The sequence below is a fragment of the Daphnia pulex genome, chromosome 10, assembly GCF_021134715.1.
Source record: "Daphnia pulex isolate KAP4 chromosome 10, ASM2113471v1".
In the NCBI taxonomy this organism is placed as follows: domain Eukaryota; kingdom Metazoa; phylum Arthropoda; class Branchiopoda; order Diplostraca; family Daphniidae; genus Daphnia; species Daphnia pulex.
Genome location: NC_060026.1, coordinates 11,127,524 through 11,152,173, shown reverse-complemented (window position 1 = coordinate 11,152,173; position 24,650 = coordinate 11,127,524). Strand labels below are relative to the sequence as shown.

At 39.1% G+C, this 24,650-nt stretch overlaps 2 protein-coding genes, 1 long non-coding RNA gene and 1 other non-coding gene across 7 annotated transcripts; 2 read left to right on the top strand and 2 right to left on the bottom strand.

The window, feature by feature from the left end:
* The first annotated feature begins 3,975 nt into the window (after positions 1-3,975).
* LOC124204076 (DNA repair protein complementing XP-C cells homolog) lies at positions 3,976-8,187 on the top strand. Its single transcript, XM_046601084.1, has 9 exons — positions 3,976-5,235; positions 5,300-5,810; positions 5,874-6,838; positions 6,909-7,037; positions 7,121-7,225; positions 7,312-7,432; positions 7,500-7,544; positions 7,610-7,710; positions 7,810-8,187. Exons 1-9 carry the CDS (start codon positions 4,231-4,233, stop codon positions 8,059-8,061), a joined length of 3,234 nt encoding a protein of 1,077 aa, XP_046457040.1. The 5' UTR covers positions 3,976-4,230; the 3' UTR covers positions 8,062-8,187.
* Positions 8,188-8,322: 135 nt separating this feature from the next.
* LOC124204077 (thialysine N-epsilon-acetyltransferase-like) lies at positions 8,323-10,149 on the top strand. 4 transcript variants are annotated; one of them, XM_046601086.1, is made up of 6 exons: positions 8,323-8,497; positions 9,031-9,141; positions 9,390-9,441; positions 9,514-9,629; positions 9,708-9,800; positions 9,882-10,149. In XM_046601086.1, exons 2-6 carry the CDS (start codon positions 9,076-9,078, stop codon positions 10,053-10,055), a joined length of 501 nt encoding a protein of 166 aa, XP_046457042.1. In that variant the 5' UTR covers positions 8,323-8,497; positions 9,031-9,075; the 3' UTR covers positions 10,056-10,149. The 4 variants fall into 4 exon arrangements, with proteins under 4 accessions (XP_046457042.1, XP_046457041.1, XP_046457044.1 ...); XM_046601085.1 differs by having other exon boundaries at positions 9,020-9,141; XM_046601087.1 differs by lacking the exon at positions 8,323-8,497 and adding an exon at positions 8,523-8,965 and having other exon boundaries at positions 9,020-9,141.
* A 24-nt stretch (positions 10,150-10,173) lies between these two features.
* On the bottom strand, positions 10,174-10,245 carry Trnaa-ugc. Its single transcript has one exon. It is a non-coding gene; the product is annotated as a tRNA-Ala (tRNA).
* Positions 10,246-22,183: 11,938 nt separating this feature from the next.
* On the bottom strand, positions 22,184-24,044 carry LOC124204251. Its single transcript, XR_006878796.1, has 3 exons — positions 23,922-24,044; positions 23,746-23,851; positions 22,184-22,482 (listed from the first exon to the last, which is right to left on the bottom strand). It is a non-coding gene; the product is annotated as an uncharacterized LOC124204251 (long non-coding RNA).
* Positions 24,045-24,650: the final 606 nt, after the last annotated feature.

The following is a 24,650-nucleotide window of genomic DNA, read 5'->3' as shown; positions in this document are numbered from 1 at the left end:
GTTGCCGAATTAGACATAACACAAAAACGATAAATGATGAATCTGGTGGCGGTGCCGAAACAGACAAATACAGTGCCGAAAAGGAAAAAAAGTACTGCGAAAACGACGAAACTGCTGGGCCAAAAAATTGCCAAAACTGGTGTAAACCAAACATTCAATGCGAGAAATTGTTCGATTAACTGGTAATGGATTCTCGATAGTATTTATGATGATCGAGCAATTTAAAAACGCACAGTTTGAAGAACTTATCAAGAAGTGAACGTCCCAGTTCTTTAAACGGATCTGATAACGTTATTTTAATTATGAACAGTAGTAAGGGTTCACGAAAAAAAATTGATTTTAGGAAAATAGACAGGGTGACGAAAAAAAATTGTTGTCTGTTGAATGAAGATTTCAATTGTGGACGAAAAATTCCTGTCAGTAATTTATGGTAGTTAACCGTTCACTCCGTCCCTTGGGTATGGTGGGGCGCGTTGCCTGCCGTAAGCTATTGCTTAGTTCCCGAAACGTAATAAAAAACTGCGTTTCACGAGAGAACAAAAAAAGTGGTCCAAAAAATTGAGAAAAAGTTTCGTGTTCCGATGAGTCAATAAATTTGGTATATTCCTCAGCAATAAATGGATCTTTGTTTGTGCTGTGTTGCTTGCTTTGTTGGTTTGTGTCGTTGTTGTTGTTTGTGCCGGCTTGCAATTGCTCCTATGTGAAAAACTGTGTAACTCTCATTGTTAAACACGATGGTGGAAACATCATGGTTTGGGGAGAAATTTGTACGGAAGAGGTGGCACATGAAGAATAGAAGGAATAATGGACAAAAAAATGTACCCTTTCCGCATCCTGGTGTATTGCACCATACCGGAAGCCAAAAAGTTACTTGGCAAAGGCTTCATGTACCAAGAAGATTATGACCCTATAAGCATTCTTCAAATTATTACTATTGGAGCTATTTAGCCAAAAAAGGAAAAGTCAGGTAGGCATATTACACCTATTTAACAACTTTACCTATCTAACTGCTTTTAATTCCCCTACTTTCGAAGTTACTGTGATTTATTTTTGGTTCGTTTTTCAGTAGGGGAGACTGGAGTAAAACGGGACACCGGGTCAAAAGGGACAGGGGGGGAAAAATAGTAGATGTTAATAAAACTGTAAAAATTTTTAGTATGTTATGTAAATCTGTATAATCTAATTTGGCATGAAATTTGGTTGGTTTTTGTCAATAACTGCATGAGTTATTGACAAAACAAAAAAAACGGTTTTTTTTAGAAATCTTTGTCTCCGCCATTTTATGTTTGAAGAAACAAATAAACGCTAATGGCATGTAAATTTAATATGGAAATGAAGCTGATTCATTTCTTGATCGTTTAAAACAGAAATTATAATTTTAGATCGATTAGTTTAGACAGTATGAACTTTAAAAAAAAGTGTCTAAACCGGGAAATCGGGACAGCTGTTTTTGGCTAATTTGGGACAGTTACGGACCAATCAGCGTACAGCATTTTTAAGAGGCTCGATTTCGTTACCTAGCAACGCAGGATGTCCTACTGCTCCATAAGGGTTTTTGTATTTATAAGAAAAAAGGTTCATTAACACAATAATCAATTTGAAACATTTATAAACTCAAAGAGTATATGCAGTGGAACACTTTTTCAATTTTTTTTAATTTTATTGATGAATTTTAAGGCGAAAACGGAGGACGTCCCTCATCACCCACCCCAGTGTCCTCAATTACCCCCCAAAATAGGCCCCTCCCACAAATCTGAGGAAACTTTAAAGGTATTTTATGGGGAAATGGTTCATTATAAAATTATATAAAAAATATGGGGGGTTCATTACAATATGGAATACATAAAAACAAAATTTTAAAGAAATTCAATAATTAGTTTGGGAGATATAGGGGGGAAACAAAAACCGTCCCGTTTTACTCCAGTCTCCCTATTTCTGGATCCAGTAGAATTTTGCTGTTATTATTCTTTTAATAGACTTAACCTGAATATGCTAAAGGCTATTCTAATACTTTCATTATATAAGGAATCTAGTTAGAATGGTACATTTTCACTCAGCAGCTCCTTATTCTGCTTTGAATCCAACCAGTCATCAAAGTAGGTACTGTATAAAGAATCCGTTCGGACCCTTTCACGGTTCGGACTGAGTGCGTTCGCAAATAATTAGTACGCGCAGAGATAAAGAAATAGTCTGATAGCCCATTCTGTGTTAAGTAGTACAGCAGTTTACTTTCCCCCTCCCTAGCAGACATATTCGACTGCGCTGCTCCTTTCGACGAGCTCCGGAAACCTCGCTTTGCATGGCTAGTGGTGGGCTAGTGATGTACTGGAGTGGCTCCACCCCTTACGTAAAAACCATACCGCCAAGCAAAGCGAGGTTTCCTGAGCTCACAGAAAAGGGGATTTATAAACGACTTAAGATCTTAGTGAAATAAGCTAATCCAGAAGATTCTTTTATACAGTATAAATTTCAGTAAGAAAGTCCCATTTTCCCTCTTCTCCCCGTTCTCGAGCTAAAAAAGTCTACCAGCCATGCTGCGTTGCCAGATAAAACGGCTAAAGAAAACAGATCCGAAAGAGCCCTATAGCTTATTAGCTTTTATTTTGTGGTTTTTGTTTTCCGGTTAGGAAATAAAATGAACTCATGCAATTAGTTGTTTGTCGTAGGCATTTCACAACACAAGTCTAAACATGGTGTCCATGAAAAACATTTTTTCATATTTGATGGCATTATTTATCATCAAGACTGAAATGGCCCTTCAAAATTGGGAGTCCGCTGCAGGCACCCGCTGGGACAACAATTGTGATTTTGAAGGAAATCATGTTGTAAATAAAACAATTAAAGCAGAAGAATGTGGAGGTTTTTGCCAATTTGATGTTGCAGATTGTACACATTTCACATTTACAACTACAACTTCCGATAAAGTATGTGCAAGTATTTGTCATTTACATAGGCATGTATTTACAGTTTTACAGTACCCGAAAGTGGACATTGCTAAGTTTGTGCCTCAATTATACGCATTTAATCGCTATAGTGTATTGAGCTGTATGCGACGTATAATGTCCGTTCTCCACAGGAAAGTATAGTAACTTGTAAAATGTAGATAGCCCTTATGTAAAACTGATATGAACCATCTGTGATGTTTATTTTTTTTTTAATTTGGAGAATTTTTTTATAGAATGGAACCTGTTGGGCAAAATCGGGCGGAATATTACCCGAAAAAAGAATTCATTTGAATTCTCCAGGATCTGTTTGTGGATACTTGGTGATATCATGGAAGCTGGAAAACGATTTATTTTGGTCCCATAATTGCAACTTTCCTGGAAATGATATAAAAAAAGAACCTTCCGATGGAAAATTCTGTGGGGAGCTTTGCAAACGAAACCCGCCATGTAACCACTTCGTTTGGACAAATGTTGAAGTAATGTAATCAAATGACATTTTCGCGAATTTCAATTCACCTTTACAACCAATTTTAAATTAATTTGCAATTCAGGGGCAGGGAGGCATTTGCTGGATGAAATTTGATAAAAATATTATAAAAGAAAAGAGTGCTGTTCTCATTCCGGGTTCAAGAGGGGCAATTTGTGGAATTCTCTGGTCTAAAGATGATGATTGTGAATGCGTTTGTAACTAACAAATCAATTAGGTAGGTACACGAAAAAAAGCTGAATAATTGGTATTAAGAAGAGAGAGAAGTTTTTTTCATACGAATTCCTTTTTTTCTCCCAAGCCAGGGAAATTCAAAAAATTTCAAGCTTTCATCGAGAATCAAGAATGCTCTATAAATTGGGTGTCCAAATTTATCAACATTACAATAAAAATTTTAATATATTGGCGTTTTTTTTAAACTACGCTCATCCGCTTCACCAATTTTTTTCACTTACCTTTTAAATTTACCTTTTCAACCCTGGCCCTAGATGTCACTCTATAATAAAATAACCCCTCGGGGCCTCGGATTGCAGAATGCAGAGTATTATTTATTATAACATCGTCGTCTGCTGTATACTGCATCAATCAAATTGAATCAAATCAACATTCAAATTCAACAGTGTCAGAAATTGAAGTTTTGTGATTTTTTAGCTTAAGAGTGATGTTGGTTTTATAGAAAAAAAATGTTTCTTTTATTTGTCCTTGAAGATTAAATAGCTACGGATCAAATTTCAAAGTCAGTCGCGTGGGTTAAAAAATTTACGAAGCAAAGATAATAACGAGATTATCTAAATTAAAATGGCTCCAAATAAAGGAGCTAACAAGAGGAAATCTGAAAGCCCTCAAACAGAAGAAAATATGGCTGAGAGAAAAAGGTACATCACTCGATCTTCTAACAGAAATCAAGTAAGCTACCATGAAAGTGATGATGATGAATTAAAAGAACCACCTCCAAAAATTGTGTGTAGCTCAGAGGATGATGATTTTGTGAATCAAGACAAAGAAACAGAAGATCACGAAGAAACCAGCATAGAGCCTTTATCCACATCTGCTGCCAAGTTGGCTAAAGCTAAACGAAATTATAGACATTCAGAAACCAGTTTTAAAGACATTCCAAGAAAGAAAATTGCAAAAGTAGTTGCACAAGCTCCAATCAATGTAGGGTTCAAACCTGTAAGTTATGATATCTCTAAAATGAAATCCGAACTTGATCTTAGTGACTCATCAGACTCTGAAAATGACTGCTTAACTACCACATCAGCTTCAAAAAAACAATGTAATAAAGATTCTGTAATGACAAATAGTTTATGTATGAAAGAGGATCAAGAAAGATCGCATTGCACTTCCTTACAAAAAGAGTTTGTGGAACAGTTGGATGTTTCTCCAACTGGTGTCGATCCCTGGATACAAAATTTGAGAGCATTAAAAAATGAATCACAACAAGAAAATGAATCAGTAATGAAAACAGAAGTCATTTCAACTAAAGCAAGAGGAAAGAAGATAAAGCAACTTCCTACCAAAACAAGGACCAAAAACGCTGTAAAGAGAAATCAGACTAATGAAATCAGTTTAGCTGAAATGCTAAAACAAGAAGAAGTTCAAGACTCTTCTTGCTCTGAAGATGATGATGAAAACTGGGAAAGAGTAAAGCCATCATGTGATGTCCCTGAACAAGATAGAGAACTACCTAAAAGTGTCGAAATCACCCTCGAAGTTACAGGGCTGAAACATAAAAAGAAGGGACGAGACGTTGAAAATTTTATTCGTCTTAAAATCAATCGAATACGTAAGGAAATTCAAATGGTATGAAAAATGTTTATATAATTATTGAAATCGATAAATTTAATCATTTCTGTTCTGTCCCCAGGATCTGCATCAGGTATCATTAGTTGGGCTTTTAGCGCACGGCTACCTTGTCAATAAAATGCTCTGTGATCCAGTGGTGATGGCTTCAGCGCTGTCTGTTGTTCCACCAACAGGATTCCCACCAAACCGCACCGATCTTAATTATTTAGAAAAATTTATGAAATGGGTAGCAAAACACTTTAATGTGGGCACACCGAGAGTAACCCAAAGTAATCCAGAAGTAAAAGACATATTAAACTGTATTTCCTCTGGTAAAGCTCAGAGCGTTGAAGAATTAGTTTACACCTGCGTTGCCGTGTGCCGTTCATTAGGTATTTTATCTCGGCTGGTTTTATCTCTTCAGCCTTTACCGGCCAAAGTGGATTCAAGTGAACTTCAACAGAAATCGCCAGATCAAAATAAGAAAACAAAAGAGAAGAAACATTCCCCTGTCCAGATAGAGAAAGCTAATACATCTGACGTTCGGTGCGTCATTGACAGGAGGACCAAGAAATCCGCAAAATCTACTGTTGGTAAGGAAACTTGTTAATGTTGGTCAATCTGGGATTATCGGTAAATTCTTATTTTTAAATCAGGATCTGAGCAGACAATTGCTAACCCGAAAAACAGTTCAAATAAAGGTAAAGCTCTTGCTACAGCTGGAAAAGGTCGTCTCAAACCTGAATCACCAAAAACTAAAAGTGCCGCAAACCCCCAAGAAGCTCATAAGTCGCGGCCTAGCACTTCAAAAATCAAGGATTCAACATCTCAAATGAAGAATTCTGATCCACCGAATGATTTACGCAAACGTAGTCGAAGAAAGTCAGCTGAGAAGCCAGTAAAATATGAAGAATCCCCTTTTGATGACACGGAGGAAGAAGCTGTTTCGCTTAGTAAAACTTCTGTTAATAAGAAAAAGACTTCCCCGAAGGAGATTAAAAAAAGTACGACTAAAGGCGACTTTAAAAAACCAAAATCGAAAACTACTCTCAAGCGTAACAAGGAAAGTTCTTCTGACGAGTATGAAGAACCCACTTCTGATGATTCCGAAATCCAAGAGAAATCTACAACTTCGACAAAGAACAAGAGTCACGCTGCTCAAAGTAATGCTCAAAAACGGTCTAAGAAAATCATTTCCACTGACAGTGAAGGCGACGCTTTAGCAAAAAAGAAGAAAACTACCGACGTATGGATGGAAGTCTATTTAGAACAGGAAGAACAGTGGATGAGTGTGGATGTCATTTCTGGTCAGATTCATTGTGATCGTCATTTAGAGCGGAACGCATCCGATCCGCTTCTATACGCAGTGGCTTACAATTTTGATCTGACATGGAAGGATGTAACAGCCCGCTATGCTTCCTCGTTTTTGTCGACTACTCGCAAACAGCGAGCACATCCTACCTGGAGTAAACTTTTGAATATTCATCGAGAAAAACCTAGTCCCAGATCCAAGGCCGAAGACGAAAGCATGGAAAAAAGCCTCACTGATCGACCCATGCCCACCAGCATCTCAGAGTTCAAGTCTCATCCACTCTATGCTCTTCAGCGGCATTTGCTAAAGGTATAAACCCTATTCTATATTATAAAGTAAAAATTCGTTTCGCTTAACCCAATTTATTTTTATCAATTAGTTTGAAGCAATTTATCCTCCAACTGCCATTCCAGTGGGTTACATACGTAAGGAACCTGTGTATGCAAGGGAGTGCGTAAAAAATCTTCATTCGCGAGAAACTTGGCTGAAGGAAGCCAAAGTTGTTCGAGTGAGTAAAAATGCTAAAAGAACGATTAAGAATGAAAAGATGTATGGTAACTTTAAAATTTCAATTATTGTTTCTCCTTTAAGATTGGTGAAAAGCCGTACAAAGTAGTTAAGGCCCGTCCAAAATGGGATCGCTACTCTCAAAAAATGGTGACTGATCAGCCTCTCGAAATATTCGGCGATTGGCAGGTAAAAATGGGTTCTGAGACTGGGACATTTTATTTATTTATTTATTTTATTTTACATTTTTCAAAATGATTACTCATTTGGTTTAGATTGAGGATTACATTCCTCCCCCAGCAGTTGATGGTGTCGTTCCACGAAACGCATATGGTAACGTAGAATTGTTTCTACCTAGCATGTTACCGAAAGGGACCAAGCACCTTCAAATTCCAGGTAATAAATGCGCATTTCTGATTTGAAGTGTTCCTGGTCGTTTAAAAAAATTACTTTTTTTTTTTAGGCTTGAACAAAGTTGCAAGGAGACTAGGAATTGATTGCGCTCCAGGTAAAACGTATTGCATAAATGAGTATTTTTCACTTTGCTTAAAATGTATTTTGGTTTTTGGAAAGCTATGACGGGATGGGATTACCACAGTGGTTGGTCGCATCCAGTCTACGATGGATTTGTTGTTTGTGACGAACATGTAGAGACTCTAATGGATGCTTGGCAGGTCAGTTATTTCTACATTTTAATGTCTTATTTAAGAGATTAAAAATGTTATCATTTGTAAAACGTTACAAAAATTCTGATTCAATTTTATCTTTTAAAGGCGGCTAACGAAGAACAAGAGCAGCGTGAACGAGAGAAGCGTGAGAAACGTGTTTACGATAACTGGCGAAGGCTGATACGAGGCTTGCTCATCAGAGAACGCCTACAAGCGAAATACTTCAGAAACGTTACTGAAGACGATTTACCTCCAGTCATTGATGGAGCTGAGAAGGAAGTTAGTCAAACCTCATTGTCCAACAAAAACGAAAAAAGTACAAAAAAACCAACTACGAACAAACGGAAGAAAAAGTGATTTTTACCATTTGCCTATTTAATTGTTTTACCTCTGAAATTCTCCATCAATATGTTACTCCTCCTTTACAAGTTTTGCCGTGTTTAGTGTTCACGGTCGCCCGGAAATAAAATTTCAAGCAGCTCATTCGGTTTAAAGCAAAAAATAGAAGAATGCGTGGGAGTGACAACTGGCCTTTTAAAAAACAATCAGCGATGATTGTTGTGAATAATTGATTTCTTAAAATTGGGCAGAAATCTCAAATCTACGACTACAGACAATGTTGAGACTAAACGATCTATTACTACTACTATATGGTGTCTGGTGTGGCACTATGGCTGATTAAAAAATTGGACTTTGTTTTCAGAAATTTTCTTTTTATCGTCTGCTGTAGATTTGACGGCTACGTTTCTAGTGGGAGACTTCAGCTAAGGAGCGCAAAGACATTCGATCCTGGGTAATTCATTCAAAGACATTTACAATTCTGTCATCTTTAAGTTGTGATACTGTATACAACAATAGTATGGGTATACATTTTTGTGACAGGGAAAGTCAGGCTTTCTGAAATGTTGTAACGTATCGTACAAACCGGTTACAACATGTTTACTGTGTAGTATATTCCAGCTCTTTAGATAATGAGTCTTCAGCATACACACACACAGTGTTTTAGAGAAATCAAACATGAGAGAATGAGATATTTTTATAATTACTACAATAAGCGTCACAGTAAAAACAATTAGGAACATGATACTTCAATCATACTTCAATAAAACAGACGACACTTTTTATAATTCATATTTTACTTCAACTTCTGAAATCTCCGTGTTTCCGCAAAAAGTAAACTTGTTTAGCGGTATGAGTTGTATAAATGAAAAGCAACGACTTCTGAAGTTCAAATCTACTGATATTAGTCAAGACCTCAAGAGTAACTAACAAAAAGGAAAAAAAAGCTAATATTGAAACTAATGCTTCATGTCAGTTATATCATAGGTGTACTCTGCTGTGTGTCACGGATTACAGATAGGCTATACTATAATGGAGCGGTATATTATTCGAAAAGCCATTAAAGAAGATTGTGAAGCAATTCACCGACTGATCCAGGTACCTTATATCACTTGTTTGTCTCACCGAAAACCAAACTGATTTATATATTTAAAACATTTTTATTTTATTTTTTTCATTTTAAAATTTAACCGTCGCATTGACCTACACACATTCAGGTTTTACATGTTTTGTGTGGCGTACTAGCACCTATTTTTTATGCTTCTATGTAAAGAGTTAAAATGTGTACATAATTGTTCCCGTGTTTTATTTAGTATCTTGTAAACTAACTGTTGCGTTGTTAACAGGAGTTAGCTGACTACGAAAAGATGCCTGACGGCCCTCAGATTGATTCAAAAGGTATGATTAAACTTTCCTTAATTTATTTTCGAAATTAGCATTTGTTTATTTCATTTGCTTATTTTGCTACAGCTCTAGAGCAAGATGGATTTGGGGTTCGTCCATTTTTTGAAGCTTTTGTCGCTTCGGAGAAAGATTCAAACCAAATTGTTGGCTTCGCGTTATATTTCTTTACATATTCCACTTGGGTAATTATGCATGCATTTACATATTAATTATGTATGTGGAATAATTTTAACACATGGCGCAATATTGGTTTGAAAAAGCAAGGGAAGTCTTTATATATGGAAGATATTTACGTACAACCTCAACATCGAAGAAAAGGCGTTGGTCTGTCTCTCTTTCGTTCTGTTTCCCAGGTTTGTCTCACTATAAATTAATTATGAATAACAAAATCACGAAGCGGAATTTCATAATTAATAATAATGATCTTATTTTAGGCAGCACTCACGGAAGACTGTGTACGGTTGAATTTTTCTGTTCTAAATTGGAACCTGCCATCTATCGAATTCTACAAATCGTTGGGGGCATTGGATTTAACTGAAAAAGAAGGTTGGCATTGTTTTCGGATGAACCGATGCGAAATGGAACAATTAGCTCAACGAAAAGTGTGATTATTTTAACTATTTTTATTTGAGACTAGTTTTAAAATTGGGTATTTGGATTTGGGATTGGGTATCAATAAAAGAAAGATAAAACAAAAAAAAATTTTTATTATTTAATTAAAAAGTTTGGAGTTGCGGAGGATTGAACTCCGGGCTTTTCGCATGCAAAGCGAACACTCTACCACTGAGTTACAACCCCTATGTTATTCTTTAAAAAATATACATTCCATTTCCAAGAGAATGAATAAAGTTGTTTTCTTCTTTATTATGGATTTTCTTCGATCAAGGGTTAAGCATCGAAAAGTTCCCTTTTGGACCGGACCCCTTGTCGTGGTTTTTCCCCCGAACTGCATGTTTTATAAAAGAATATATCATTTGTTTTTTTTTAATCTTGCTTCGTATTATTGGGCTTATCTTGGGTTGAAAAAATGTAACAGAACCCTAAAGTAAAAAGTTTTAGTTAAATTAGGTTGTATTAGGTTTAAAGAGTATCTTAATTCAATCACGCTTTATTCGTACAATAATTTCAAGATTTGCGTGGATTCTGACTTTGAAACGCTAATACAAAATTAAGATTTGGATTGGTTTCCGCCTAAGTTTACCTGAGCAACATCGGTACTTTGCATCCTGGAGCAACTTTTACTCCACACCATCACCATGGAAGAAATTCTTCCCACATTCGCTCGACGAGGTAAGACCAGTGTCAAAGCGACTTCACTTCTTTAAGCAATTACGTGGCGTCCATTCAAGTTGGTAGCAAAGGAAGACCCGGAGTGGAGCCCGGAGTGTAGCTTTCCGTCCAGGCCGTGTTTACGTTGTATATTTGTATATTGAAGTGTCACCTGTGTATGTTTCGACTCAATTCGACGAACCCTTATCGCCGTAACTTTTTTTTCCAGTTTATCGGCATAATGTACTATTACGTCACGGCTGGTCATATTACAGTATTACACACACTTAACATGTCAGACGCTTCTTTGTTGTCCACTTCAATATTTTCCATTTCTATCAGATATTTTTCTTTCGTATTTTTACTACCAATTCGCCGGAGAGTGTAGAACCAGATATTTGGGATGCGATTGATTTTTCTTTTTTATTTACGGCTTTTACGCCACTGTTTAACTCCAACTGAACAGTTCTTGCTCACCACCATAGGTGGTGTTGGTCTGTCCTTTCCTGGAAAATGTTTATTCTTTATTTTTACAGAGACCGCGCTGCAGTCAAATCCGTTTCAGTGCTACTATGTCCATCAGTCCGATACATAAACTTTTAATATAACTTAAGAACAATGTAACAAAACAACACACAAAAAGTGAACTACAACCAAACTTTTATTTTGTTTCCTATTTTCCACGAATAGTTCCGTCAATTCAGAAGTTGTGCACGCCAAATTCGAAAACCAATTGGTCGCGTTCTACTGGATCCGCAAATGGTTGCCATATCGAGTCGAATGGGCGATTACTTTTTCGTGCGATCAATTTTTTTGTTGAGACGGAACGCGAGAGAGAGAGAGAGAGCGACAGAGGAAAGAAGGAGGAGAAAGGCGCTAGGTGATTCCGTACTTTGATTGATCCTTACATCAAGCTTTAGTGGTGGTGTGGGACCACTTTAATAGCACACACAAGTAGTCAAAATATCGTAATTGAAGGGTCGTTGAAGCCGACATAAAATTTTTTAAACCGGGCGTAGTAGTATTACTACTACTATATATCCGCGCCATAACGTCTACCCATGTAATGTTTAACGCAGATAGTGTTGAAGCGTTTGAATCGCCCAGCAGCAGGTCCTAAAAAAAAGTTAGTAAAAAAATAAAGTTTTTTGTGTGAGGGGGGGAATAAGTGAAAAGAAAATGAAAAATAAAAGCAGCCAGGAGCAGCAGCAAACAACCAAAGCCAGCATGACTTTCATGTAGTTCCATTACGTCTACGGTTAAGGAGCGGCATTCAATTAGCGGCTTAGTTTATATCCTCTCAACTGCGCTTCCAAGATGTATACTATCCTACGTGTGCAATGGACATTGTCGGTGATTATATTATATTATATAGGCCGTCTATATGGGGCTCCTTGCGCATAATGTTGTACAGCATGCATATCCTGCTTCTAGATAGGAGTTTAAGACTTTTAGACTTTAGGAGGTCGTGGGGCAAGGAAACCAATTTATCGTCCAGGAGGGAGCTCATCATCAGAGTCTCAGTTGGTCGTACAGACGTTTTGGTTTTTTCTTTTTTTTCTTTTTCGTATAGATATGCAATGCTTATACTCCGGCCTTGTACATCACAAGTGCCCAATTATGTATTGCTCTATAGTGGGATGAAACAGGAGGGGGTGCCCTGTACGCACTTCCTCCGCATCTCCCCGCGCGTCTGGCGAACGCACCCCGCTGCGCTTTTCACCCGGTTCCTGTCCACAATTTTGTTATTTCTTTTTCCTGGGAAGACCCTGGCTATCCATTTTGGACGATTCCCTCTATCACACACAATTTCGGCCGAACCTGCGAGAATAAGGCCCAACCAAAAAATATGCATCACGTATATACACATAGCAGGACGGCGTTTACACACGGTTCCCGTCGGATGCTTATTATCCACGTTTGTTGCTTTGCTGCCCCAGACATACACACACACACACACACTTGTTATACATATTAGATATTTATACGCGTCCGAAATGCACACGTCGAAAAATACAAAGCGACCTCCAGCAAAGGGGCTCTCTCTCTCTATACGAAACCTGCTTTTGTTAGCACATTGGAGAGTCGAAGCTCTACTCTACAGCCCGCCGAATATGTATGAGGTGGAACGACGATCCGGCCAGCAAAGCAAACGAAAAGAATTCCCCATTTTTTCTTTCCATGAGCTCTCCTTTTTAAAGTTTTGGTACCTTCTTCTTCTTCTTCTTCTTCTTCTTTGTGTCCCGTATGCTATTTAATAAGATTTTTGATGCCAGCAGGGCGGCTATATCCATGTACGCCCCGTCGGGTTAAGTGTGCGAGTTATCTCGATCCGGCCGCGACGCCAACCGAGGAAAAGAGAAATAAATATTAATAATAACCCTAGGCCTTTCACGGCTATAAATCATTCGCATTCAGTTGTACCTTTTTTTTCTTTTTTCTTGAGCGTAAAAATAACTCGTCTCTCTCTATATATATATCTATCGTATACATACACGTATATATAGCTTAAGATTGCGAGCTCGCGGATCAATGTGTATATACAATTCCCAAAAAAAGAAAAACCATATCGGATTGTACTATACACCAGCCATGCGAAGACACACTGCACCGCGAACTCTTTTATTATTTAAGGAAGCGACAAGATGAAACCGAAACCGCACACGTACGCCATCGTAGTACTACATTGCACAACGGTGTCTGTGCGTAGGTGGTGTGTGTGCGATGAGTAGGAGGAGACGACCAAGAAGAAAAGAAGGAAAACGAAGATTATGTGAATCCGATATAAGACCAGCTGATATTTTATTTATTATATACCGATCGCCATTTTAGTCTTTCCGAAAGATCTTTCTTTCAATTAGTCGTAACTTTTATTATTACGTTTTCCTGCCGGAGTTGGAGAGGATTACACACACAAGAGGAAGTTTGACATTTAAGCGCAAAATAAAAAAAGAGCGGAGAATGGATATTGTGTAGCCCGGTGGATGAGAGATATAGTTGTGTGTATATCTGTCTGAGTATACGTATAATATATAATAGACAACAAAGTGATACGTTTCGACTAATAATGTGCTGCGAGTGGGAAGCCGCTGGGTATGGTATGGTAGCGGCTCACTGTCACCGTGGTCTTTATAACTCGTCGTGGGATAGGATTTCTCGGTCAGGAGATGATCGCCATCAAACCGCGGGGCTGACAATGGCCGTGACTGCCGATACGGCCGCCTGCCAGCGCTATATAATACATAATACAGCGCCGGGCTATACAGTACACGTCTCTAGTATGTAACCTAATGCTGTTATTTGCATAATCTATGTGATTAGCGCTGGGCTAGACTTGATAAGTAATTGGCAGTTGGCTGCCACGCCAGACACGCCACTATCACCGTCTCTTCGTGAAGTCTTCCTTCAAACGGACTAAACCAAAAATAAAATAAAAAAATTCGCCGCTGAACGCTGTAGGCGACACGCGCGATCATTCGTCGGGACTAGAAGAAAAAGAAGAAGAAGAAAAAACCCCGGAAAAAAATGTTGAAGCCTTCAGTGGCTGTCGTCTGAATTCCCTCTGACGAGAGAGAAGAGAGAAATATAAGAAGAAAAACGGGTGACGTGTGTGCGACTCTGCTTATAATTCATCCGAACGAAAAGAGAAGAAGAAAACGACGAGAGGACATGCAGGAGCAACAGAAGTAGCAGCCAGCCATCCAGCAGCCAAAAGAGCTAGAGAGAGAAGAGCATCAAGAGACCGGCCAAAGAGATTTCAATATCTCGCATGTAACATCGCAGCCGGGCGTCTACAGTAGAATATAATGGCGTACCGGGGTGGAAGAAAACTTGGAAGGTTCCAACTTGTTCAACTGAACACAACTGGAAAAGAAGAAGACGAAGAAGAAGAAGGAAAGGTAGACATTTACCTGTCTCTCTTTTATACATTAGATATATATATATTTCTTTCTTTCATTTCGTTTTCCTTTTTTTTTTCTCTTTTCTTGTTCGTTCTTCTCGTCTTGTGACGGTGGGGGCCGCGCTGTGGAGCTGCCTGGATGATGATTACCATCTCGCGGCATGCTGGGCGAGCTGGCTCAGCTAATACAGGTCGGGGTTATCTTTTTTTTTTTCTTCTTATATATTCTCTGTCCTCGGAAAAAATCCCCTCCACTTGTGTCCACCTTTTTTTCTTCTTCCTACCTACCTCCCCCCCATCATCTTATAGAAAGAAAGAAGAAGAAAGCCCGTCATATCAGCCAAACTGCTGATGGTCTTAGTATGTTCCAACGTTGGGAATAACACGGTCGGCTGTCTCTTTTCTCTCTCTCTCTCTGAGATGTACTTTTTCTTATACAGACTCTTCTTTTTTCTCTGTTCGAGTCGCTTTGATGGCTATAGGGCTGCTGTCGTTCCTTGTGTATTATTTCCATGACGGAGAAATGAGAGAAACGTATATAGTAGATTGTATAATATCACGTGAGAATAACAGGGGGGCCTTTTTTTGATCGCCTCCTCGCATCTCAGAGAAGAAATTCTCCCCGTTTTTCTTTTTCTTTTCTCAAATGTTGAAATCCACTTGATTGCACAATGCGCTCGTTTTCTATTTGAAATCTACGCAACCCTTTTGAGATGTTGGTTTGGTAAAAAATAATAATCGAATGGATCGGTGGCATTTTATGGGGGTTGTCCCGGTGAATTTGATTTTTGTTTTTCCCCCCATTTCTCCTGGGGTTTTGCGGGAGTCTTGTCATCTGATGTCGGTGCGGATGGCTGCCGGTGTAACTCTCGTGGACGGAAACGATGGAAACGACCAAATAAAAGAAAATCATTTCCTCCTTTTGCCCGGCGTTTTTCTTCTCCGCAGTGTAGGGATACGGAAAATACACACACACGCCATACTGCATACATCTCCTTTGTCGTTTCGTGATTGTCTCTCGATGATTTCGTACGCAGTTTGTACATTGCAAGTCTACACGTCGTGTGTTATTATTGCGTCGACAATTTCAATCTCTCCGCTGTCTCCCATTTCATTTTCTTCTTCTTTTAAATAATTCCCCATTTTTTTCTTTTTTCGTTTGTTTTGTCGAAAAAAGTAAAAATAAAAAAAGAATGTGCGGTTCGCGCTGTTGCGCGTTGAAATTGATGTGTAGAACTCGTTCCGTTCCGTCTTCCGTGTATGCGCCGGCCGGGTGTTTGGGTTGATGGAAATTCCGCGCTTCAACTGGCATTTAATGACATCATTATTTACGAGGGATAATACAGAACGAAGAAAGAAGAAGAAGAGCCGAACGGAAAAGAAGAAGAAGATGCTGCGTGTTGTGCGCGATTCCCTTTGTATCAGTTTAGAATCAGACACACACACACACAAAAAGCGACGGAGGAAAAACAAGAGATGGGAAAAAGAAAAAAACGGAAAACTTTTTGTATTTAATGGAGGGCAAAAGAGAACTCGCTAGCTGGGCTGGCGTATGTAATACAGCAGACACACAGCGGAGCATTTATTCACAGAACAAGAAAATGTAAAAGGTTTCTATCTGCGGGGCATTCATTTTTCGTTTGGGGGGGAACAAGCGAAAAAAGAAAATAATCTTTTTGATTCATCTCTGCTGTTGGCGCGCTGCGGTCGTTCCACGGGACCAATGGCCGTGCAGTTCGCCTGTTGCCCGCCGTTCTCTTCAGCCCGGGTCTATCTCTCTACTCCCTGCCGCCGCTGTGCTGCTGCTGCAGCTGCCCGCCGCCGCCGCCGCCGTTGCTGCACTGCACGAGGAAAAATCTTTTGCTTGATGAGATTTGTAATTAGAAAACACAGAAAGACATGATGGATGCGAGCTGTATACAACAACCCGGAGAATATAAGAGAGAAGAGAAGATGGTTATTCCTTTTTTTCTTCTTCTTCTTCTTCTTCTTCTCTTCGTCCCTTTTTCGAAGGAGAAACACAAAAAAGAGAAAAAAAAGATCCCCTTCTTGAAAAAGAATAAAAATATGAAAAACAAAATAATAAATCCACCTTTTGCCTTTTGTGCGCTGCACACAGAGAGTTCTCTTATAGCCTCTTGCACGGTACGAGTCTCTTGGCTTTTGCTATCTCTTCGTCTATTTTCTTGGATTTCCCTTTCGTTTTTATTTTTATTTTTATTTTTATTTTTATTTTAAAATAAAATAAAAACGATTACGCGATTTCTTTGTGGAATTCTTTTTTCAGACTCGCGCTTATCTATGATTTAAAAATGTTTTTTTATTCTTATTTTATTTTATCAAACGATTGGCGAATCAGCGCGGAACTCCGACCTTGGGATATTTAGACAAGAGTTTGAATTTGTGCCATCGCTGGATGATCTGAGCGGTTGACTCTTTTCTGGTCGCGGGCGCTATTGTAATCAGATGAACAACAACAACAAAAAAACTAAAATGGAAAACAGATCGTCGTCGTCGTCGTCGTTTCGTATTTTGTTTGTTTTCCATCCCCGAAACAGCAGCGACAGCGGCAGTCTAGCGCGCGGCTGACACACAGGTGCAACTTGCAAAATATATTCGAAGCGACTGTATATAGAATATAACCTGTTGGATATATTCAACGACACGCCAAAAAAAGAATGAAACAAGAAATAGAAAAAATAAAAAACCAAACTAAAATAAAATAAATGAAAAAAGACGAAAATGGAAATGCCAAAATGGAGTCGAGTCTAGTTACTTATACTACAGACTCTCTTGCTGATATGCCGTGAACGGGGTGGATCTCGTCCGAAACGGAGCTCATGCCGTCAAGTCAAAGTCATACGGGCGTTGGAATTTATGGCCTTGTTGGTTAGAGAGACTCTCTTTTATATTTATATGTATTTTTGTTGTTTTCCCTTCTTCTTTTTCCCCTTTTGGTCGAAATTGAATTTCGAGATAGACCCGCGTGTCTGCTGGTGATCGCCGCCGACGAGCGCGCCCTCGGATCCATTACATTCCGTGTGTGTGTTGTACAACGTCCGTCACAAACAAGTTGGACCGATTCGATTCGTTTTTTTGTTGTTTTCTCTCTCTTCGGCACGACGGTGTATGTAGTATATAGAGAGAAGAGACGAGGCCGGCAGTTGGACTTTGCTTATTCGCGCGCTTATTTCCAGTCTGCATCTGACTGACTGGCGATTGGTTGAAACTTCTTATTTTTCTTATTTTTACTTTTTCTGGCGATGGCAGAAACGCTCGCGTTGGCAAAGACATAAAAAAGGGAATCTACGGCCAAAAAGAATTGGAATGCGACGAAGAAGCGAACACATTGCAAACACAAAATAAAAAGGAAAAAATAACAAAACAGGACACGCGGTATTATTATATTTCGTTTTATTTTTTCTCTCTCTCCCGGTCGTCTAATAATAGAAACAAACATGTATATATATAAATCTAAAGCTCTTTTCTCTTTTTCCAGACGCCCATATGTATACACAACACACATAACATGCAAAAAAAAAAAAAAAAGACGAGATATATACTAGACACACACAGCAAAGGAGAGAGAGAGAGGCGCAGCAGCAGCAGCAGCAAAAGTCGCAGAGACACAATGGGCATTACGTATTCCCGGCGCGCTGTCTAATCACGAAAATGCAATCCGTCAGCGCCCAGTTGTCTCTCTCTCTCTAGCTCTTTTTTTCTTCTTCTTCAAGATAGTCCCCCTCCTCCTCCTTTCCAGATGTATTATTAGTTTTATGTTTTGTTATAGGTTGAACGGCACATCACAAGAAGGCAAAAAGGAAGAAGAAGAACCTTATGTGCTGATGATGATGCGCTGTAGATTGTGTATAGTGGTACGACGACCGTATCGCGTGCGTTCGCCTTTTATTGATACCATTTATCATTTCGGTTGATGATGACCATTCGTTACGCCGCGTATATAATATACAAGTCGCTGTGTGTGTGTGTTGGAGGCGCGCATACATATATACATACAGCGGCCCACGGTCTGGGAGCTATACGCGTGAAGGATCCCGTAACCGGATAATCTCCTGTTAGACACTCTGTAGGAGACTTTTACCCGAGTGTTGTTGGCTTTAGCCGACGGGTTGAAAGGCTGTAATAGGTGGAAACACTATAGATACACATTGTGTGTATTATTCCCCCCGCGTTTGTTGCAGTTTGTATTTTATAATAGACAGCAGCACAGTACCGGTATTGAACCATATATCATTTGACCGGGAGATATAGCTATAGTATTTCGTGTGAATGACCCATCACATAAAATAAAACGGATGGCGCAGAGTTTCATTTGAACATGTTTTTTTTTCTGAAGAAATAAAAATTGGAATCGAGCTGCTGCAAAAATAATGTTTTAAAGTTGTTGTTATTTTTTTATTGCCCGCCGGGCTGCGGACAATTGATGGATATATGAAAAAATGGAGTGTCGGGTTGATTATCGCGAGAAGAAGAAGAAAGAAGAAGAAGAAAAAAAGAGTTCAGAAAAATTGCTGTTTTTTTTTTTAATTTAAAAAAATATAATTCGTGGATGCCGAATCATTTTCTGTTAATTTATTTTTCCATCAGAAGCTTTGATGGCCGTTGGCGTTAACTGTCGTCGGATGATGATTCACCGCATTGAATATTTTATTTCGCCTTATTGTTGTTTTTTTCCTTATTGTATTTGCCCGTTGTTTTAATTTTATTCAAAAACAAATTTAAAAAATACTGATCATCTTAAAAATATATTTTCCCCAAAATTGGAATGAATTCGTCCTCTAACGAGTTTGTTCTTCAAGATAGCTCCCATCACCTTTTGGTTCACCAACACCTACGCATACCGGCTTGCTCCCAGCAGTTGTCTCTTGTTATAAACAAGTGATTTTTCGTTTGTCTTTGGCTGGTATAGACATAAAAGACATAGGCAAAGGGGGGAATCACTGAAGATATAGAAAAACCAGTTCCTTGTATATCGTCTACTACAACACAGACAGTGTCGGTCGAGTCTGTTTTTTGTTGTTGTCGTAGTTATACTACACTAAACAATTCTTTTTATCCCGGCCGTGTTCAGAATTTATAGACGACCGATTGTCGTGACGTGATATCAAACAAACTCTCGAGAAAAATATTCTTCCAACAACAAGAAGAACAACAACGAAAAAAGGAGCAGAGACTCTCGCTATATAGCCAAAAAGAAACAACAACAAAAAAACACAGAACAACAACACAAAGTAAGGCGATCGTTTCGAGCGATTGCCTATCACCTGACTCGGGGTTCTACACCGTGTTTTCTAAGATTTTTATTTCGTCTGGGGTTGTTGTTTTTTTCTTCTTCTTCTTGTTTTTAGATATATATATGTTATACCTATACAGTATATAGGAGAGAATGATATCTCTTGTATGTGAACCCGCACACACAAACAAACAGTCGGACGCGGCGAGAAATACATTCCCGCGTCGGTTCTCTCTCTCTCTCCACATCACAGATTGCCATCTTCAGTTCTTCACGAATGTCTTGTTTTTTTCTTTCTTTTTTTTAAAAAAAAAACTTCTCTTCTTCTTGTTTCTTTTTCTTTGAGGCTCGTAGACAAATAATAATAATGATGGTGGCCGGCGTGACCGTGAAAGAAAATCTCCAACAGATGGCTCCATCTTGTTTGAAATGAACTCATTTCCATCACACCCATCGTCCAACACCCAGGGACACACACTTATTATTATTATATACATACACATATTTTTCTCTGTACATTATTTCTTTTTTGTCTTTCGTATTATTTTTAATCGGAGCACATAATCACGATAACAATGTATGTGTCGGGAGGGGGTTTATGATTACACCTAACCCAGGGTAGTAGGAGATATATAGCAGCTTCTCCTATTGGTCGACGAGTTTCTCGACAGGCGATATCCAACTGCAACACAGTCACAGCGTATGGAAAAGTGTGAAAAAAATAAGGTGGCAGAGAACCGGAAAGGAAACGACATGAGTCCTCCCTGTTTTTTAAAAAAAAAAAGACAATTTCCAAATAATAAAAAGGGGAAAAAACAAAATTCCATGTGAGCAGCCGTGGGATGATGAGATATATCTATCCGTACTGTGCTGGTTGACTGGCCGAGTGTGCCAGCACAGCACACAAAACCTTATAGCTCTATAGATCTGTTTAACCAGTTGTAGAAAGAAAATGACATATACACACACCGTCCGCTTCCTCTATAGAAATAAAATGAAACAAAGTCGAATGTATAGGTGATTATCGATTGTGTGTGTCTCTCTCTCTCCGATGATGAAGAATTTATTTTTGCTGTATGGCCGTCGTCCCCCCCGTTGACAAACTCGGCAGGGGCGGGTTGTGTGCTCGGTCGTCCGGTTGCTGTGTGTGTAGTGCGCCAACACGCAACACGTCCGCACATGTACACACTTTGATCGACTGCTGCGCGACGTTGGATATACACTACAATATAATACATTTTTTTTCCCACTGATATATTGCGATTCGCCTGCGTTGATGTGCCGGTGTGTGTGTGTCGTGTGCAGCCGGAAGTCGACCGAAAATTTCCCCCCTCCAAAGAGAGGGCCGCGCTAGTAGCTGCCAACCGGAGCAGCCATCCTACCGTGTTGGCCGTCCGCTCGCTGCTGCTGATGACGGAGGCCAAAGGCGGAAGGAAAAAGACTATAGGCTGTTCTCTCTGTGCACATCCAACAAATTTTTGACTTGCTACAACTTTTTCCTTTTTTTCTTTTTTTGGCTCGGCTTGGTTTTTTGGCTGGCGGGCGTTGGGTCGTTTGTCAGCCAGCTGGTGCGCGCGACCGATAAGAAAAGAAAACCCCAAAAAAATAAAATTATTTATAAAAATGAAAGAAAACGGGAACCCCCCTCCATCGAATGGAAGGAACCGAAAGAAAAAAAATAAATGAAATAGACTGAATTTAATGTGTCTAAAAAGAAAAAAAAAATGTTCAAAAAGACAAGAGAGGAAGGAAGGAGGGATATAGTTGAGCCTCCTGGCGCTGTATATGTGTACAACAGCTCTGGATGCCCTTTCTCACTCTTGCTTATGTAATCTATTTCTTTCGCCTTTCCCTTATTATATTTTTTTTTCTTCTTCTTTCTTTCTCATTCCCCCCCCCCCCCATCGACTCTATAGCCACTTGAAAAATCGAGACCCATCAGCACACTTGATTCAGATTAATGCCGACCGACGCGCTCCCACCATCCGCCAGTCAGCTCCTTCCACCAGCTCCCGCGCCATCAGCAGCCCCCCGAGAAGAAGAGAGAAAAAAAACGCACCACCACTATCTTCACGCGCAGACACACAAACAGACACGACCAACCAGAAAGAGAGACCCCCGGCTGCTTGGCTGAAAAACACATTTTTCTACTTATTATTATTATTTTCTTATTTTTATTTTTTCAAGCGAAAAAAATGGAATAATAATATTCCAAATTTAATTTGAGTTTTCAAATCAAAAATGACGTCTTCTCCTTTTTTTTTCTCAATCCCAAAAAAAGCACAACTCTGCTGCCGGCCATGTATAACCAACCCTTCCAGTGATGAATATCCTATACGAGAAAGAGTAGTAGTCTGTTGAAATGAGCAAAGAAAAATTCATTTCCAATCTACTCGCAGTTTAATCCGAACGGTGTCGAGTTGTTTCTCACTGTCATTTCTTCTTTCGCCATTAAATATACGAAGAACACAATCAAAGACGTTCTTCTTCTTATTGATGCAATGTTGTTCTCACACACAATTGTCCAGGGTGTTTAAGCATTCCAGACGCGTCGAGAGAGCCAACCAGACGGTGGCGAACGTAATCACCAGGTGTGTGCCAGGAGGAATCTCTGCAAGAATAAAAGAAGAAAAAAACAAAAGAATATAACCTGTTAATACGCGGTCGCCCTTTCAATGTCCAATTGCTTCGTTTAAAAACATTCAAACGTTTGCAGCCAATAGAATCAAAGAATATCAGAAAGAAAAAAAAGGGAAAATCAAACTCTATTTATAAATATCGTCATAATAATATATTGATGGAATAAGCCAGTAGTGCTGTGTCTATTTTATTCATGGGATGTGTATAGTGTACATACAAGCGAGCTAGCCCGGCATTGTAATTCGCAGATAGCGAGAGCGCGGATGACGAAATCTCTCTCGTCCCTTTTTCGTCGGGTGGCACCACCGACTTTTATATGCGCGTCTACGTGACGTGTACACACATACGAAACTTATAATGAAAGAGTTTCCAAATCACACAGCCACTATATATATATACACGATGGGGTTTTTTTTTCCTCGCTTTGTTGCTGCTGGACAGTCGAGATAGAAAGGACGCCAACAACCTACATATATCGTCATTGACGAATTAAAATAAAAGGTGTGACTCCCGTAGTCTGTCTGTGTAATTTATTTTCGTTGTGTTGAAAAGGAAAAACTCTTAAAATAAATTTTGGGTTTTTTTTTTTTTCATTTCATTTCAATAAAATGGACAATTTCGCACACGAGTGTATGTCGGCATTGATTGGAAATCAAAGTCACACATCACACCGACGGCGACCGGACGGTTATTTGACTATATTCTATAAATACGAGCCATTAACTCTTTTCGGACGTCTCATTCAACAGCGGGAGGGAGGGGGGCTATATAGAAGAGGGTTGCCCAATGGCTCTTTCTCCTTTTAAAAAAACTTGTGTGTGTGTCCAAATGTCCCTATTCCGTTCCAAGTAATGAGCCATGATTCGAAATGTCTGTGTAGAATAACATCCGCCGTTTCATTCTCCCATCGGCACACATTCATCTCTTCTTCTTCTTCATCTTCTTCATTTTCTATTGTGATTATAAATGGGGAGAATCGCTCATTTCGGTTGGTTGGGACTCTCGTAATATCTGCCGGCCGCCGATGTAATAGTAACGACGGCGGTCATTATTCGTTTCGAATTCATCGGGAAAACGATAACAATAAAAATAAAAAAGGAGATAATCATCAAAAAAAGACAATAAAAAGAAAGACACGAGGTTATTTCAGAACGGAAAATGAGATTGCCATAGCACAGGGCCTATATAAATGCTTCAAACTAAAAAAAAAAAGGAATTATAAATGTATTATAACCGGCATAGTTGTTCATCTTGTTGGTGGTTGGTCGTATACGCACTTGTACACGACGCGCCAATAGGCTAAAAGGTCAGTCGACAAGTTGGTGGAGGAATAAACACTACTAAAAGAAAAACAAAAAACAAAAAAGTTGAAACGATGGCACATTTTGAAACTGGCGGGCTCTCGCTCACGATCGTTTATCTACAAATGGCTGGTGATTCTCGAGTTTTTGAAACACATGGCCATCTCTCTTATCTCCCAAACTCTTCTATTCGCTCGGCAGACAAGCAACTACACACAACGGCAGCTCGGCAGCAGCAGCAAACAACAACAATTTCTTCTTCCTCCTTTTCATTTGGCTCTTCAAAAATTAAAGATTCTCAAAAAGACGAGAGAGAGAGAGAAAATTGAGTGTATCTGCTCTCAAGCTCGTTAAGTCATCATCGTCGCTCATCTCTCACCGAAAAAAAGCTGCTGCGCTGCATTACAAGAGGATTTTCAATTCTTTGGCTCCTCCTATTTTCATCGTCTCTCTCAACACTTTGCATTGCCGACTCCATCCCCAACCCCCCTCCACTCTTTATATATCAGAATATTTTTTGTTTTTTGTTTTAATTTAAAGTTGGGATTTCTCTGACGTTCGTTTATTTCTGATTATTATTATACGGAGGGAAATGCCAAGGGAAAACTAAATCTCTTTCGCCCCCTTCTTCTTCTTCTTCTTTTCTACTGGATGGAGAAGAAAGAAAGAAAGAAAAGATAGATATATATACGTACATATTGTCTATATAACCCACCGAACGCCATTTGTGTCTAAGCTCCGAGCCTAACGAATTAGGTCGGACGAGTTGATGAGACTCTCTCGGATTTTTAATTGGGAGGGTTGAATAATAATAAGAGCAGCAGCAGCGAGCAACGCG

Bases quoted from the DNA above. Each gene is read 5' to 3' on its own strand.
- LOC124204076 (XM_046601084.1), top strand. From the start codon at position 4,231: ATGGCTCCAAATAAAGGAGCTAACAAGAGGAAATCTGAAAGCCCTCAA. The intron at 7,226-7,311 runs GTAAAAATGGGT...CATTTGGTTTAG, and splicing joins AAATATTCGGCGATTGGCAG to ATTGAGGATTACATTCCTCC. The intron at 7,433-7,499 runs GTAATAAATGCG...TTTTTTTTTTAG, and splicing joins CAAGCACCTTCAAATTCCAG to GCTTGAACAAAGTTGCAAGG.
- LOC124204077 (XM_046601086.1), top strand. From the start codon at position 9,076: ATGGAGCGGTATATTATTCGAAAAGCCATTAAAGAAGATTGTGAAGCA. The intron at 9,142-9,389 runs GTACCTTATATC...CGTTGTTAACAG, and splicing joins CAATTCACCGACTGATCCAG to GAGTTAGCTGACTACGAAAA. The intron at 9,442-9,513 runs GTATGATTAAAC...ATTTTGCTACAG, and splicing joins CCCTCAGATTGATTCAAAAG to CTCTAGAGCAAGATGGATTT.